At 37.6% G+C, this 18,037-nt stretch overlaps 1 protein-coding gene across 2 annotated transcripts in view; it reads left to right on the top strand.

Annotated features, from left to right (window-relative positions):
* PLA2G4A (phospholipase A2 group IVA) overlaps positions 1–18,037 on the top strand; it is a 343,561-nt gene that overhangs the window by 286,287 nt on the left and 39,237 nt on the right. For both annotated transcript variants that reach the window (XM_081026434.1, XM_081026433.1), the window contains one exon: positions 11,623–11,759. In XM_081026434.1, the coding sequence (XP_080882560.1) occupies positions 11,623–11,759 (137 nt within the window). The remainder of the gene's footprint in view (positions 1–11,622; positions 11,760–18,037) is intronic.

The following is an 18,037-nucleotide window of genomic DNA, read 5'->3' as shown; positions in this document are numbered from 1 at the left end:
TCCATGTCTTGGCCACCGTAAACATAGCTGCAATGAGCATTGAAGTACACGTGTCTTTATAGAGAAATGTTTTCAGATTTTTTGGGTAGATACCCAGGAGAACGATTGCTGGGTCATATGGTAATTCTATTCATAATTTCTTGAGGAACCTCCACACTGCCTTCCATAACGGCTGCACCAGTCTGCATTCCCACCAACAGTGTATGAGGGTTCCTTTTTCTCCACAGCCTCTCCAACACTTGTTACTATTTGTCTTGTTGATGAAAGCCATTTGACTGGGGTGAGGTGATATCTCACTGTGGTTTTCATTTGCATTTCTCTGATGATTAGCGATGTTGAGCATTTTTTTATATGTCTATTTGCCATTTATATATCCCCTTCGGAGAAATGTCTCTTCAGGTCCTCTGTCCATTTTTCAATTGGGTTGTTTGTTTTTTTGTTGTTGAGTTTCATGAGTTCCTTGTATATTTTGGATATTAGCCCCTTATCAGAGGAACTGTTTGCGAAAATCTTCTCCCATTCAGTTGGTTGCCTCATTATTTTGTCAATAGTTTCTTTTGCTGTGCAGAAGCTTTTCAGTTTCATATAATCCCATTCGTTTATTTTAGTTTTTACTTCCATTGCCTTTGGAGTCAAATTCATAAAACGCTCTTTGAACCCAAGGTCCATAAGTTTAGTACCTATGTTTTCTTCTATGCAGTTTATTGTGTCAGGTCTTATGCTTAAGTGTTTGATCCATTTTGAATTAATTTTGGTACATGGTGACAGATAGCAGTCCAGTTTCATTCTTTTGCACGTAGCTATCCAATTCTGCCAGCACCATTTATTGAAGAGGCTGTCTTTCGTCCATTGTATGTTTTTAGCTTCTTTGTCAAAAATTATCTGTCCATATTTATGTGGTTTTATTTCTGGGTTCTCAATTCTATTCCATTGGTCTATGTGTCTGTTTTTCCGCCAATGCCAAGCTGTTTTGATTATTGTAGACATCGTCATTCTTTATTTGCCTGATCTTATCAATGAGAAGAGATAAAAGAATAATGTATTAGTGATAATTCCTAAAAGCAACAACAAAATCCCAACACATAACAATTCAAATGATTATAACCACCTACCTATGATACTAATGAGGAAATGGCATAAAAAATTTTAATGCTTCTCAACTTGTTCGACTCACTGTTTCCTTTCATGCTAATCAATAAAATGACAAACTCTCTTAGAAATTTAAAACATCATTTGATCAACTTGACTAGGTATATTAGAAAGTATTGTAAGTAAATATTTTAGGTCAATATTTTACTGAATACTTCATTTTGAAATGAATTTTTATATAATATCATTAGTGTTATATATTGAGAATCTCCTTTTTCCCACTTATCAAGTGAAAAGTTTTTGTTAAATGAATAATTTACCAGGCAAAAATTTGCTCTGTAGTTTTCATAATTTTTGAGCATCGTTTTTAGACTTGTTAGTGGTAGCATAGACATGGTTGTGTAGTTTTCTCTTGCCTCTTTAAAACATGAAATGGGGCACTTATGGCTAATTTTATGTATCAATTTGGAGAGTGGTTTTCGATGTGATTAACATTTAAATCCTGGAATTTGGAATAAACAGATTGCCTTCCGTAAGAAGGGTGGGCCCTACCCAATCAGTTGAAGGCCTGAATAGGACAAAAAGATCAGCTTCCCTGAACAAGAGGGAATTCTCAGCAGAATTAGACTTTGTACCATCATTTCTCCTGGGTCTATGTCCGCTGGCCTTCAGATTAGACCTGCATTATTAACTCTCTTGGGTCTGGAGACTGCTAGCCTGTACTGCAGATTTGGACTTGTTGGTCTCCATAATCTTGTGAGTCAATGTCTGATAATATATATAATTTGTAAAAAAGAGAGAGATAGAGAGATGTATGACCCCTCAATTCCCAGACTTGAGCCGGATTACGGATGCAGAACCCCTGGAATGAAGAGGAGGTTGGGTCCCCTGAGGAAGGACCCAGGATACTGCCAAAAATTTATGCTGGTAATCTTTCTCCCAGCTTTTCTAAAAGGGACTTACAGCATTTGACCAGGATAACTGTACACTGGGGAAAAGGAAATCATCAGACCTTTTGGGAACTATTGGACACTGGCTCTGAACTGATATCCATTCAGGAGATCTAAAATGACTCTGTGGGGCCAAATGTCAGAGGAGCGGCTTCTGAAGGTCAGGTGATAAATGGAGTTTCAGCCCCGTCCCTGCCATAGTAGGCCTAATGAGTCTCTGGACCCATCCTTTGTTATTTTCCTAGTTCCAGAACGCATAATTGGGATAGATATACTCAGCAGCTGGCAGATTCCCACATTGGTTCCATGAGCTGTGTAATGAGGGCTAATAAGGTGGGAAAAGCCAAGTGGAACCCACTAGCACTACTTCTATGTAGGAAAATAGCAAACTGAAATCATCACAGCCTCCCAGGAGAGGTTCTAGAAACGTGTGGCACCATTAAGGACTTGAAAGATGCAAGATTGGTAATTCCACTCACATCCTTATTCAACCTGCCTAGTTGGCCTGTGCAGAAGACAAATGGATCTTGTAGAATGACAGTGGGTCATCATAAATTTAATCAAGCAGTGACTCCCATTGCAGCTGCTGTATCAGACGTAGTTCATTGCTTGAGCAAATTACCATGTCCCATGGTTCCTGGCATACAGCTATTGATCTGGCAAATGCTTTTTTCTTCATCCCTGTTAATAAAGACCACCAGAAGTAACTTGCTTTCAGTTTCACTCTCCTACCTCAGGAATATATCAACTCTCCAGCCCATGTCATAATTTAGTTTGTAGGGATCTTGATTGATTTTTCCGTTCAGAAGATATCACTCTGGCCCATTATGTGAATAACATTCTGCTGATTGGATCTAGCCAGCAAGAAGTAGCAACTACTCTAGACTTATTGGTAAGACATTTGCATGTCAGACAGTGGAAAATAAATCCAGCAAAACTCGGTGAAATGTCTAGGGATCTAGTGGTGTGGGGGAATGTCAAGATATCACTACTGGGAGAAAGGAAATGTTGTCGCATCTGTTCTTTCCTACAAACCAGACCTACAGTGCCTGCTAGGTCCCTTTGGGGCTGCTGCTCTGTTCCATTTCCCAAGTGACCCCCAAATCTGCCAATTTTGAATGGGGCCCAGAACAAGAGAAGGCTCTGCAGCAGGTGCCACTTCCCATGCAGGGGGCTCTGCCACTTGGGCCTTATGACCACTCGGATCCACCGGTGCGTGAAGTGTCAGGGGCAGACAGGGAAGCTGTCTGCAGTCTGTGGTAGGCTCTCACCGGTGAACTGCAGCAAAGGCCCTTAGGATTGTGATGCAAGGTCCTGCCATCCTCTGTGGATAACTACTGCCCTTTTGTAAAACAGCTTCTGGCCTGCTACTGGGCCTTAGTAGAGACTGAAGACTTAACCATCGGAGACCTGTAATCATGTGACTTGAGCTGATCATCATGAACTGGGTATTGTTTGGCCTGCCAAGCATAAAGTTGGGTGTGCACAGATGCAGTCCATCCTCAAATGGAAGTGGTGAACTATGTGAGATTGGTCTGAACAGGTCCTGAAGACTCAAGTGAGTTGTATGAGGAAGTGGCCCATGGTGCCCACTCCTGTTACGTTACCTTCTTCTGCCAGCCTGACTTGAAAGATGCCTCATGGGAGAGATCCCTGGGATCAGTTGACAGTGAAGAGAAAACGTGGGCCTTGTTTACAGATGGTCCTACACAATATTCAGGCACTACCTGCAAGTGAACAGCCGCAGGACTGCAGCCCTATCTGGGACATCCTTGAAGGACAGTGGTGAAGACAAATCTTACCAGGGGGCAAAAGTTCAAGGAGTTTATCCTGGTTTTTCATGTCGCTGGAATGGAGAAATGGTCAGATGTATAATCACATACAGATTCATTGTCTGTGGCCAATGGTTTGGCCGAATGGTTAGGGATCTTTAAGAAATACGATTAGAAAATTGGTGAGAAAGGTGCCTCTCTGAATAGAGGACAGATGTGAATGTATTTGTGTCCTATGTCAATGTCCACCAGAGGGTGGCCTCAGCAGAGAACGATTATAATAATCAAGTGGACAGGAATACCCATTTTGTGGATACCCAAGAATTTCTTTCACCAGCTCCCCATCAGTGCCGGATAGGGTCATAGAAAAAGTGGCCACCATGACAGGGCTGGAAGTTATGTTTAGATTCAGCAACACGGATTTCTGCTCACCAAGGCTGACTTGGCTACAGCTGCTGCTGAGTGCCCAGTCTGCCAGCAGCAAATGCCAACACTGATTCCCCAATATGTCACCATTCCCTGGGGCGTTCAGCCAGCTTACCTGGTGGCAGACTGAATGTTTTTTGTTTGTTTGTTTTACCTGAATGGCTAGTTATTCTGGATACAGATTTGCTTTCCCTGCACTCAAAGCTTCTGCCAAACTATTATCTGTGGACTTATAAAATGCCTTATAGTCTGTCACAATATTCCACACAGCATTGCTTCTAATCAAGCAACTAACCTCATAGCAAGTGAATTATAGCAATGGGCCCATGTGATAGAATTCACCAGTCTTGCCATGTTCTCTTGATAGAACTGAGTCTTTTGAAGACTCAGTTATAGTACTAGCTAGGTAGCAGTACCTTCCAAGGTTGGGGCAAGCAAGGTTCTCCAGAAGTCAGCACCCTAGCATTTATGGGTCCAGGATCAAGGAGTGGAAGTGGCAGTGGCACCACTCACTATTACCCCTAGTGACCCACTAGCAAAGCGTTTGCTCCCTATCTGCATGACTGTATACTCCGCTGGCTTAGAGGACGGAGTTCCAAAGGGAGGAATGCTCCCACCTGCAATGGAACAGTGATTCTATTGGACTGGAAGTTAAGGCTGCTATCTGGCCACTTTGGGCTCCTCATGCCTCCGAATCAAGGCAAAGAAAGGGGCTGCCTTGCTGGCTGGGGTGACTGATGTTGACTACCAAAGAAAAGTTGGACTATTACTCCATGATGGAGGTAAGGAAGAGAATGTCTGAAATACAAGAGATCCCCTACGGTGTCTCTTAGTATTATCAGGCCCTCTGAGCAAAGTTAGTTGGAAACTATGAGAGCCCAGTCCAGGAAGGACTAACCTTTGGTGGACATTAACATAGGACACAAATATATTCACATTTGTCCTCCATTCAGAGAGGCATCTTTCTCACTAATTTTCTAATCGTGTTCCATAAAGGTCCCTAACCATATGGCCAAACCATTGGCCACAAATCACGTGTCTCTGTGTAATTAGACATCTGGCCTTTTCTCCATTCCAGACCTTTCAGGAATGAAGGTTAGGTTACCCACCAGGAAAATGACCATGACCAGCTGAGGTGCTTTTTGAAGGCAAAGGGAACACCGAATGAATAGTGGAAGAAGGTAGTTATACATACCAGCTACGACCAGGTGACCAGGTACTGAAATGAGAACTATGGATGCCATGAGTATTTCTTCCCTAGTTTGTTATGAGTATGTTTATGTGTGTGTACGTGCATGTATATGTGTGTGAACCCACGTAGAAACACAAAAATAGAGTCATATTTAAGGTATGAAATATCGAGGAGAATAAACATTATTCAAGGACTTTGCATCGTCTTCTAGGGAAAGGATTAGTGTATTTCCAGTAATACACAAACTAGTTGTATCATGTAGACTGGAAGTATGACTTTGTTATTATCTTTATTTGGAGATTATGGATTAAAGAGATATACATGGGTGCCAAATTAAGAAGGGTGATGATTAATTTTATGTATCAACTTGGAGGATGTTTTTTGATGAGATAAACAGTGACATTTGAGTAAGCAGATTGCCATCACAAATGTGTGTGGGCCTCATCCACAGTAAAGGCCTACATGGAACAAAATGGCCAATCTTCCAAGCAAGAGGGAAATCGCAACAAGCTGCGTTTGGATTTCATCTGCACCGTTGGCTCTCCTGGGCCTCTCTGCCTTGCTAGCCTTTGAACTAGAACTGCATTACGGATTCTCCTGGGTCTAGAGCCTACTGGCCAATACTGCAGGTTTGGACTTGCCAACAATAATCACACGAGCCAATTTCTTATAATAAATCAACCTAAATCTCTCTCTCTCTCTCCCTCACCCCCATTGGTTCTGTTTCTCTGGAAAACCTTGACTAATATATAAGCCAAGGAGGCAAAAGCCTTTATCTAATTATCAAAGCTTAAAAATCTACGAAAATGTAAAAAAAAATCTTTGAGCATTTCAGAATTTTCTTTTTCAAGGGGAGGGGGGGAAATTAATAATCTCTGTAAGTCCATGTACCAAAATAATCAAAGCTAGAAGGTTTATTCGTAAATGCAAATTCATTTCCTGTGATCATGTGAGAGAAGTATGAGAAACAGTCATTAATATCATCTATACACAAATACTGGTGCTATTAAGTCTAAATATAACCTAAAATTTCTCAACATTTATTTGTTTGATTCTTTTAGATTTAGAGCCAGGACGAACAGCTGCGCCTTATAACTCCCCACTTATATTTTTGACAGTTATATCAGAATGACCAAGACTATTAAGACATTCAGATTTAGCCTTCCTCTATTGTGTAAAGCTGTACTGATGTCATCTGAAGTGATACATGAATCTGAAACACAATTTAGCTAAATACCAAGTTTCTCTCAATGAAGATTACTGCTTTTGTTCTGAAAAAAAAAAAGGAAAAGAGCACAAATTATGGTGTTAGCGACACGTCACTTCACATTTGGTGCTGCTAGTTATCTCTATGTGGGCAAGTATTATGTGTGCGCTGAATACTTTCTCCTCTGAAAAATGGAAATAATAATGATCTCCTTTTGAGGGCTGTGAAGACAAACAAATTGAGTGAAAGAGCCTACGCTAGTGCCAGGCACACAGTATTTTCTAGATAAGTCTCCCCTTTCTTTTTTTTATAGTTAATAAAAATTTGTAATTCTGTAGTTTTATAACTCATATTCTGTATGAGATTTAGAATTTAGAATGTTATTAGTAGCAAACAAACTTCTAGTTCATTAATTCTACCCAATATTTTACATATAAGTAAATTGAGTCCAGAGAGGATTTTCTCTGCCTCAAGTCACAAAGTTAGTTGTAGGGAAAGCTTTCAGAGACAGAGTGGAGCGTAGTGAATTAAAAGCTTTGGAGTCTTATAATAATCTTCTTTATCCAGTTTGAATCCACTGGATACCACTTTCTAGCTTTGCAACAACGGAAAAAGGGTCTTCTTTGTGTTTAATTACTTTTTCCTTAAAATGGAGGTAATAATATTTATCTCATGCAGTTGTGAAAATTAAATGATATGGTACATACAAACAGATTACTTTGTGTGCAATAAATGAAGGTGGTAATTTATTCTTAGCAATCATGCAATTATTTGATTATTCAATTTTTAATGTACAAATGCCTGACATTTTCTTTTACCTGCTAGCAACCCAAAATATCGGACTTAAAAATCTTACCTGAAAGCCCTAAGAATTACTGCAAAGCAATAATGAAAGCAATGGGATATATGTAACACATGAATTCCAGTTTTACTAGTAAGTGGCTATTTCCAGAAAATTCCTAACACATTAAATGATCATCCATAAGCACATGTTGGTGGGGTCTGCCCAGTGGCTCAGGTGGTTAGAGCTCGGTGCTCCTAACTCCGAAGGCTGCTGGTTCGATTCCCACATGGGCCAGTGGGCTCTCAATCACAAGGTTGCCAGTTCAACTCCTCGAGTCCTGCAAGGCATGGTGGGCTCCGCCCCCTGCAACTAAGATTGAACACGGCACCTGGAGCTGAGCTGCCTCTTGGATGGCTCAGTTGGTTGGAGCGCATTCTCTCAACCACAAGGTTGTCAGTTTGACTCCCTCAAGGAATGGTGGGCTGCGCCCCCTGCAACTGGCAACGGCTTCTGGACCTGGAGCTGAGCTGTGCCCTCCACAACTAAGACTGAAAGGACAACAACTTGACTTGGAAAAAAGTCCTGGAAGTATACACTGTTCCCCAATAAAAATCCCGTTCCCCTTCCCCAATAAAATCTTTTAAAAAATAAAATAAGTATATGTTGGGCTACTGGCATATAGAAAGGACATCTGGGAATTGTTTTTGCAGATTTAGAAAAGGTCTCATATTAAATTTTCCAACTTCTCTTATTAAATCTTCCTCTGAACAACACTGCAGGTTATGTGTTGTATGTTGAAACGGACAGTGTAATCTGTTACTAAGAATTTTTTCACTCTATCTGATTTATGTTGGGTTTAATGTTATTTTCAGTAATGCAGTGTTACAAGTAACCAAATCAACAGGCTCAAATGCCACTAATTGATTTTTTAATATAAACAATGTTCTTCCTGCAATATCAACCCTGATATTTTTTTCCTCTTAAAAGCCCTTCATACTTTTATTTTTCCCAACTCCCAAGTGTACTCCTGCTACAATAAGAAGCCTGGTTGTTTGCTCCCCAAATCACATACCCTTTCCTGCTTATGCCTGTGCTGGCCTGACTATAGGCCCAATGCTTGGCACATAGCAACAATAAATGTTTATTATTATTACTATTATTATTGTTGTTGTTACATTGCCTATAAATTTAACTCATTTTTCAAGGCCTAATTCAAATCCCTCCTCCTTTTTCTAAATTCTTATTTGGCTTTCTTGCAACTATTCTTGCAATTAATACTAAAGTGTCCTCCATTCACTTTATAACCCAACTTTAGCTTCCTATCTTAGCTTTCTGCCCCTTCTAGACAAGTTTTTAGGAGCTTATGTATTTTATTTTATTTACAATTTTAAATCTGTTTGAGAGCTTTCTGTTTATATATATATATTCAAAGCCATTTAAATTGTTCCACTGCACAGAACTGGTAGAGTGTGTTTTCATGAGTAAGGTCTCCAATTCACACCGAATTTGATGGTGAGGGTCCTTTAATTTGAGGGCACTCCATTTTAGAGAAGAGCCCTGGTTTAGCAAATTAGTTCTAGGTGTCCTGCCATTCACTGTCTTACCTCCAATAAGACCCCACCTCTACAGATTCCCTTTCTGTGTGTTAAGAGCTGTATATGCATTTTGGTTCTTCGAGTTCTAAAATAATGATTTCATAAATAGAGGTATTTATCACATCGGTGAGTGGACACCAAGGGTCAGGGTGCAAGTGCTTAGAACACGGTGCATTCGTGTTGTGTATTCTGCATTTCTGACACTGAGTGCAGCCTTTCCCCCTCAGCCTGGTTTGGTGCTGTAGGATCCTTCTCCTGAGTAATGATGGCATCATCTGCTCTGAGCAAAGCTAGAGCAGTCTGACCACACTCAGTCTGACCCCAACAGTCTGACCACACTCTTTCCTCTTTTTCTCCTAACATCTGATTGGTCACCACATATTAACGATTCTCCCTGTAAATGTACCTTGATTCTATGTACCTTGATCTCTTTATAAGCTGTACTGGGTTTATTAGAGATAGAATAGAACTGTCAAAAGTACTTTAACTCATCTATGCACGCGCACTCTGCGGTTTGCATGTGTATTCTGAAAATTCGATTTGTTTTTCCCTAGTATATAAAATAAAATCTGATAACGATATGATTATTTTGATATAACTCAAATCTGATACTCCAGTCACAGCATCCCCTCTTAGTTCAGCTGCTGGTCTTCCAACCATGTGGATTTCTTTGTTTGCTTCATCTCTTATAAAGTTTTGACTGGCTTCATGATCTAATATCTTTTACTCCATAAATTGTTTAGTCTTCCATGTATAATTTCTTTCTTGAGAATTGTTACTATTGGAAAACAATGTCAAACAAATCATACCCCTACTCCCCAGTAATATGACATACAGCATTAGCCTCTGTCTGTCCAGTAAATATTCCCATCCACCTGCTTCCTCTTTCCTATTCCCTTCCTTGTCTCCCCACTGCTTTGTCTTCAACAGGCTCAGGATTTTCCTGACAGATGTTCAATTGCACTCACCATGTCTCTGATATACTAGGGCAGTGGTTACTAAATGTTTTGGTCTCAGAAATCCTTTACACGCTTAAAAAATATCAAACACTTCTAAGAAATTATGTTTATATGGGTTATATCTATAAATATTCACTGCACTAAAAACTAAAATGGAGAAACTGTATTAAAATATGTATTTGTTTTAAATAAGTTGATTTCAGATTAATATAAATAATATTTTATGAAAATAACTATTTTCCAAAGCAAAGATAAAGTGAGAAGAGCAGTAATGCTTTACATTTTTACAAGTATATGAAGTGTTTGACTTAGTGTTATTATGAAAATAGGTTTGACTTTGGGGACCCCTTGAAAGCTATGCACACTTTCAGAAGTGCTGCCCTAGGATAGAGAATAAAACCAGCTGTCTTCAACAATAATGGTTCAGGGCCACAAAGAAACTGGTAATCTCTCCCTCTCCAAACACTCTTGTGTTTTAGTCATGTTGCAGGTAGCTTATGCTTCTCCGTTTTACTGTGAAAACCTTACATGGGCATGCTACTACCGTTTCCAAAACAGCCTCCTTCCCTGTCCTCATCCCTTCCTGTTGAAACACTGCATCTTTAAAAGTAAGCTCAGTTTTCTTCTTTGTCTGTGAAGCTTTCTCTACCACTCTAATTCCTCTAATTGGAATTGACCACACCTCTGCAGCCCATGTACTCCTAGCCTGTAGCACTTTATTTCAGTAAGACATGCAAGCTTGAGCCTGGGTACAGGAGCCTGGAGTTTGACTTCCGACTCTGCTACTTATAAGTTGCATGCCTCTGAACAAGTTCCCAAGGTCTTGGTTCCAAGTGTTTTGGTTTCCTCATCCGTAAAATGGAAACCTCATAGGGATTTTGTGAAGATTAAATGAGACAGTTTTGGTAAAATACTAAGAACAGTTCCTATCAGGGAGTAAGAGCTCAACAAATATCATCCATCCCTATTTTTATTGTAGTTGTAATTATTATATTTCTGCCTCACTTAAATAAACTAGATTGTCCAGATCCACCGATGATGCCAGAAATATAGACAACTTGATTAGATTTATTTACTGAATTAAAGAATAAAAAAATAAATTTTGTAGGTCCTGTTAAGTCCATTACGTTCTTTTTTATGGCTTGAATAATAGCATATATTTTGAAATTAGTCAACATAAAGGAGCAATAAGAATTCTGGGCCAAGAAAAAAAGGTACTTAACTACAAATTACCAGCTAATAGATCATTTGCAAGTAATGTTATCATTTCAGAAGTTGCATCTAAAAAATGTACAAAAATTTTTGCTCAGGATTTTTGAAAGGATCTAATTTTTTTTTTAAAAAAGGGCACCTGCAAGCAAGCTAAAACTGCAAAGAGTAGAGCACATATAGAGGGTTGTTTTTGTTGTTATTATTATCAAATACAACTATTTGGTCATTTTAATAATGCCTGCTTTCTAATAGATGTTAATTCTTGATTTTCTTATATGAAATACTATTTTCTTCTTTTTAAAAGACATTGTCAAGGTAGGGGTGAACTTAAGTCTTTATTACCAAATGGTGAACATACAACATAAAAATTGTAACCAAGGGAAAATATATTTTGTGATTTTACTTTACAAATGATCTCTGTGTTTCATCATTCCAGGTGCCTGTGGTGGCCATATTGGGCTCAGGTGGGGGTTTCCGAGCCATGGTTGGATTTTCCGGTGTGATGAAGGCCCTGTATGAATTGGGGATTTTAGATTGTGCCACCTACATTGCTGGTCTTTCTGGCTCCACATGGTTCGTATACATTTTAAATAATAGTTTTGTCACACTAAATGTTTAACATTTATTTACCTGGAACATTAGGGAGGGAAGAGGGGGTTTTGAAAACTGAACATTAAATTACTGAAATGTACCAGCTTGATGTAATAATTTGCTTCTTAAACATGTTTTTTCTTTAAGGCAAATTCATACCTAATGATGACCCTTGTTATACTTTTACTCTCTTTAAGCGCATTGGCAACTTAAAATGTAGTTAAATATTAAATTAAAAAATAGATTAATTGAAATCTGTATAAATATTACAGAAATGGAATAAACTACTCCACCTATAATTATTTTAATCTTCTTATAATTTGTTGATTTGCAATCTTTCAGTGATCATGCCTAAGTCTACATGATTCACTCTTCTTTAGGGCAAATAGAATGAAATGCAAGGTACCCTAGTATATAGAAGAAAGAAAACAACTATTGAATGCAGAAATGCAATACATTTCACTAATTTGTATCTAACTAATTGTGAAATTAATCCTTTGAATGTATTTAAGCTCAGCTAAACTTGGATAGAGAATAAAAACATCTGAATGTATAATATTTGTACACTGTAGATTTGTCTTTTCACAAATATACTTAGAAAACATTTTCAATGAAGATACTACAGTCTTTTGGGTTTGCCTACCTCACATAAGCACATCGAACATCAAATATTAGTCCTTGCTTAGATGTCTCAAATAAGAGTATCACCTCATTACAATATGTCTGACTTTGGCTTACAAGGCTTTTTAGTCACTCAGCCATGTTAAAGTTCATCTATCACAATATTGTACTATATATGTCTAGCATTTTAATATTTCTGTGCCTTCTGATCCTGTGAGATGGATATTAGCTTTTTTCATTTTTCAACGAAAGAACATTTGACTTAGAAGCCAAATAATTTGTCCAAGGTTACTAGCAGAACCAGCATATACATCCAGGATTTAAAAAAAAAAAATTATTAAAACTTATTGGGGTGACAATTGTTAGTAAAGTTATACTGCTTTCAAACGTACAATTCTGTAACACATGATCTATATATCACTGAAAACAACAAAAGAACAAGGCAAACAAATGAAGAAACAAAACTCACACACACAAGCAATAGTTTAGTGGTTACCAGAGGGTAAGTGGGGAGGAGGGAGGGAGATGAGGGTGAAAGGAATCAACTATGTGGTGATGGAAATCCAGGATTTTGATCCCCTGTTCTAGGACTCTTTCAACTAAACCATAACCTTCTCATGGACAGCTATTTATTCTATATAGAGGTTTACGTTTAACGAATATATAGTTTCTTAAATATTTTGAACCAGATTCTTTAGCTAAAAACAAAAACCTAGGACCATGGTTGCTACTTTTTTGGTATGTATCCTCAAAATGATTTATCTCTTTTGAAAGAAGGATGTAGCCCAATATTATTCTTTTCCTTGACGGAAGAGCAAGCACTTGCCTGTTTAATGAGTAATATCAGGGGAAAAAACTGGACCCTTAGATTAATTAGCCTACTCAAGCATTTTGTTATTCTTCAGGTGGCTTCCTTTCTCTGTGTTCACTATTTGCTAGATCCCTGTGGTCCATCACTGACTAATACGTTGCAAGAAGCTTACTTTCTTAAACTCATCTAATAAACAGACCAAGCCTTCAGTGCTGATTTAGAGGTAGAAGAGTGTGTGTTTGGGCTTAGAGATTTAGTCATTGCTTTGGTTATAAATTTAGGGCAACGTCTTACATTCTCCTATCAGGATTCTGAAACCAAGTCCTACAAAATGCAATTAAGAGAATTTTAAATGTTACACGCCACACATTCATATATACATAAACTTCTGCTCTATCCATTTAATATGTAATTTCCTCAAAGATTAGTCTTGTTTTATTTATTCCTTAAAAGTCTCTCACTCCTAAAATCCTTACAATCTATCTGTGTTCACACACAGACTACCTAACTTCTGGTTCTGCTGGTTCTGCTAGTAACCAAATATAAGTTCAAAAGGAAGTTCTTATTCTTCTTGACTGTTGTGGGGAGTCAGGAAGGATGAGGTTGGGGATTGAGACATGTCATAAATTGGCTTGTCCCTTTTTCAAATCCCTTCACTATGCCTTTTGATTTTTATTACATCCTCTCTAATTGCTGTCTCCTCCATATTGTCTTTACTACTTCCAGTACTTTTCTCCTTAATGTTGACTTTCTTCTAGGACCTCCCTTTCATCCTCACTTCTTAATTTCACAAACTTGTACCACTTCAGTTATTACCACCAATACTTTAATTCATGAAACTCTAGAATACTCCAAAAGTTAATGGGAAGATAACCTTAACAGACAACACAAAGTAGCCATCAGAGAAGAGAGTCAAATAAAATAGGCATTCCAGAGGTTAAGGATGAATAGTGCTTGAAGAACTAGTGGGTATTTTAATAGAGTAAAAATCTATGATAAGCTTAGCTTAGAACTGGGTTTGGAGCTCTTTAGTGGTTTTAGCAAGAATCATTAGATGTAGTAAATAAAGGGTACTTTTGATCATGAAATTGTGAATGAAAAATAAATAGAAGGTGAAAGGAAGAAAGGTGGGAAAATGCACTGAGTAGAGAGGAGCAATTTGAAACCAGGGAAGGGATTTTGTTTTGTTTTCAGAATTTAAGATACTTGAGCATTTTTCTATAAGTCTGAGGTGGGTAAAATAGTGTAAACAGATAGATGGAAGATAAAGGAATAGATAGATGTATCATGGATAGAAAAAGATTCAGGCAAAGATAGGACAGGACAAGATAAAAAGCACAAGTGATGCTGTTAACCATGGAAAGATGAGACACTTCCTGAGACGGAAGAAAAGGTGGTCAGGATGATTCACGTTAACAATTCTCTCTTGAAAACTATGAGTGAGAAGGTAAAAAGTTCAAAGAAAGGAATTCGGAAAGACTTGGAAAAACAAATTACACTCCGTGTTGTGTAAGTATTCTGTTGTGCTGATACATGACCATTACTTGGCACAAATGAGGTAATACGGAGCTATCTGGAGAAGCCCTGGACCTCCCAAAAAGTTTTCTGCAATCACGAAAGAGAATTTTTCGTAGAGCAAAAGCTTCCCTTGTAACTGCTGCTACCTTTGCGATAATTTCTTCTGAAATTATTTTTGGATGATACTTGTTATTCATTAAGTATATGTATTAGCCAACAAAGGGAACTGACATGAGTGAACTAAGAGAATCATGTCAGTAATCCTTTGTTCTCTTACTCAGCTCAACTCTTTTCCTCAGTACAGCTATTTATTGATAGTATCATAAGAGGCTATTGGATGTTGAATGCGGTGTTTGTATGGTATTCACATCTAAAGAGAAATGAGGGCAGTTCCACATCTATAGACATTTGGGCCCGATTCATTAAACTGACTAAAATGAAATTCAAGAATGAGAACTTTCAGTTTCAGTCTGAAGAATTCCTGGAATACTGAGAAAAGAAACAATTTTAACAGAAGTTGTCACGTAAGAGGTTACAGGCTAATGGAACAAGATGTATGTTAGAGAAAATATCTTGTTTAAGGTGGGATCTACACGTGTCTTTTCACTAACGAATCTTTCGCACTTATTTCATTTTTAATGACTAAATGAAGACTTGCATAAATAACTGCATTTTGGGGGAACAGTTCATCTAGGAATTTCTTTAGGGCTTCAGGATATTTGCTTCACAAATGTTGAAAGTCTTCTTAAGTCATTCAAAATTGTAGTTGCATATGAGAATTACTTCTGACAGTTTTAAAGCACAGAAATTCTAAATGTGTGCCCCTGAAGTTTCTAATTTGGCAAGTCCTGAGGGGTCAGGCACTGATATTTTAAAACCTTAGCTATGTGATTTGGAGGCAGAAACCGAACTGAGAATTTCTTGTTCTCTGGCATGGGTTAGCTTTTAAAATTTCACACTTAGCCTAAAATGCATTCATATGGAGAGGATGAGGTATCCCATCATACAAACATGTTGAAAAATTAGAGGTAAATATTTTCAGATTTATAGATAAATAGAAGACCCTTTTATTCATTAATAACTGTTTATAGAGGCTCTGCTATGTCCAAGATACTTTGTTTTTGAAACTTGAATCGTATAATTGGGAATCACTCATCGGAAAGAGGTGAAAATTAAGGCCTAATTCTGGAATTGCAAATTGGGGTGAGGTTTGTGTGCTTTAGATGGTAGTGTGTCCATAGAAGCCAGTAATAGCTTAATTCTGCCTTGGCGCAACCAAGGAAACAAAGAAAGCAAGAAAAGCTATTTAAGGAAAACTGGCCATTGCCTGCTACTTCATTTTCAGCTATCAACAAAAGCCAAAACCGAAGTCTTGGATGCCACCACAAGGATATCATAAAAAATCTGTCCAACTCACACTAGTGAATTCTAAGGAATATGGGTTCATAAAGTTGAATGAGCATAGAGCACTAGACCAATGCCAGTGGTTGAGGTATTTAGGTCTTTTTCTCAGTAGAGCTGGTTTCCTCAAGCTAGCTGCTCTGTAAGAGGGGGAGAAATAGACAGAAAAAGGGGAGAGAGTAAATGAGTGAGTTTATGAGTTTACTTCAACTTTTAGAGAGCAGGAATGGACTGCAATCATTTTACATGGAACAAAAAGAGAGAATTGGGCTGACATCCAAACACATTTTGACCTCTTAAAAAGATCTATCTTTGAAACTGGCACAGCGTCCTAGTTTTTGAACAATCTGCCCAACCCAGAGAAAGGATTTTCTTAATCTAGACCTAATAGCTAACATTAGGAGGAAGGAAAGAGAAGAGTCTTCAGATCTTGCTGGACGCAATCCATGGGGCACAGGTACTTGATAGAATCACAAGTTGATTCATTTAAAGACTTGCTAAACATAGAAGGGAAGTCTTAAATAATGTAAATGAGGTTTGAGTAATTACATCATCCTGTTGATAGTTAGAAATGACAACTTCCAATAGCAACATGATCATATCATTTCCTTTTCACCTACCTTTTTAAAAAAATCATTCTGTGGCTAAATTGATTTTCTATTGACATTAAGTGTTCATTTGATTCTTTTCCTTATTTTCACCCTGCTTCATTAAGGAAAGGATTTAATGTGTCTCGTTATAAAGCAAAATTGGATTGCATACAATAAAGATAAGAAGTAAAAAAAGTAAAAAATATATGTGTAACTAGACATTAGATTAAAAATTCATGCTTTGGGAGGCATGAGACACAGGCTTGGGTTTAAGCATTCTAGAATTCAAGTCAAAATCCAAACTATGTAGAATTACCTAATACCGGGAGTGCCAAAAAAATATATACAAGTGGACTCTTTCGTCAACATTCCTCAAGCAGTAGTTCGGCTTAATCAGAAGTGTCTGGACTCTGATGGTAACTACTTTGAACACCTCTGGTAATTGCAGAATTACCTTCATCTTTTGTTATTGGCATAATGAGTATTACAATTTTAATACAGTTTTCATTTTAAAATGTGTATTCATTTTTTTGGCACCCTCTGTATACATTTTTAATACATTAAGGGCGAGTCAATGGTCCAGGGCAGTAGAAATTATTCTTGGTAGTAAGATTAGTAAAGAACTTAGTTCTCTCATAAGGAATGAAACATTCACCTAAAGAATGAAGAGTTCCAGAACTGACCAGTTAGAAAGTCAAAAGGATGTTTTATTTTCCTATTTTTATTATGTCCTTAAATATAAACCAATATCATTACACCAATGTGTGCTTTTATTGAAAAGTAGGATGAAGTCCTACTTTTCAGAAAATCAGATCTTTGTTGATTTAGATGAATCATGTGGTAAACCTTGGAATAGATGAACTCTAAACAATCTAAGATATATTTTTTATAGATATTTGGTGATAATACCAGGCTGGACTTTAGAGTAAGTGCATTTGATTTATCATTGTCACAAGTTTGTGGGAAATGTTAGGAATCCAACTTGTGTAATAAAGATCTTTTAAGAATTAAAAAAAAAAAATTGCCAAGCATGTGTTCCATTTTAAGTCTACCATCACTCTCTATTTGTTAACTTAGAATTATTCTCAATTTGTCTCCAAAAAGCTCTGAATTCAATAAGCATCCTAATTTAATGTGAAATGGGAATAGTTTGGTCTCTAAGAACTGAAATCTTATATCAAAGATTTTTTAAAGGGGGATCAAATATATGGTGACGGAAGGAGAACTGACTCTGGGTGGTGAACACACAATGCGATTTATAGATGATGTAATACAGAATTGTCCACCTGAAGTCTATGTAACTTTACTAACAAATGTCA

The sequence above is a fragment of the Rhinolophus hipposideros genome (assembly GCF_964194185.1).
Source record: "Rhinolophus hipposideros genome assembly, chromosome: 19".
NCBI classification, from domain to species: domain Eukaryota; kingdom Metazoa; phylum Chordata; class Mammalia; order Chiroptera; family Rhinolophidae; genus Rhinolophus; species Rhinolophus hipposideros.
This window is presented reverse-complemented; position numbering and strand designations above follow the sequence as displayed.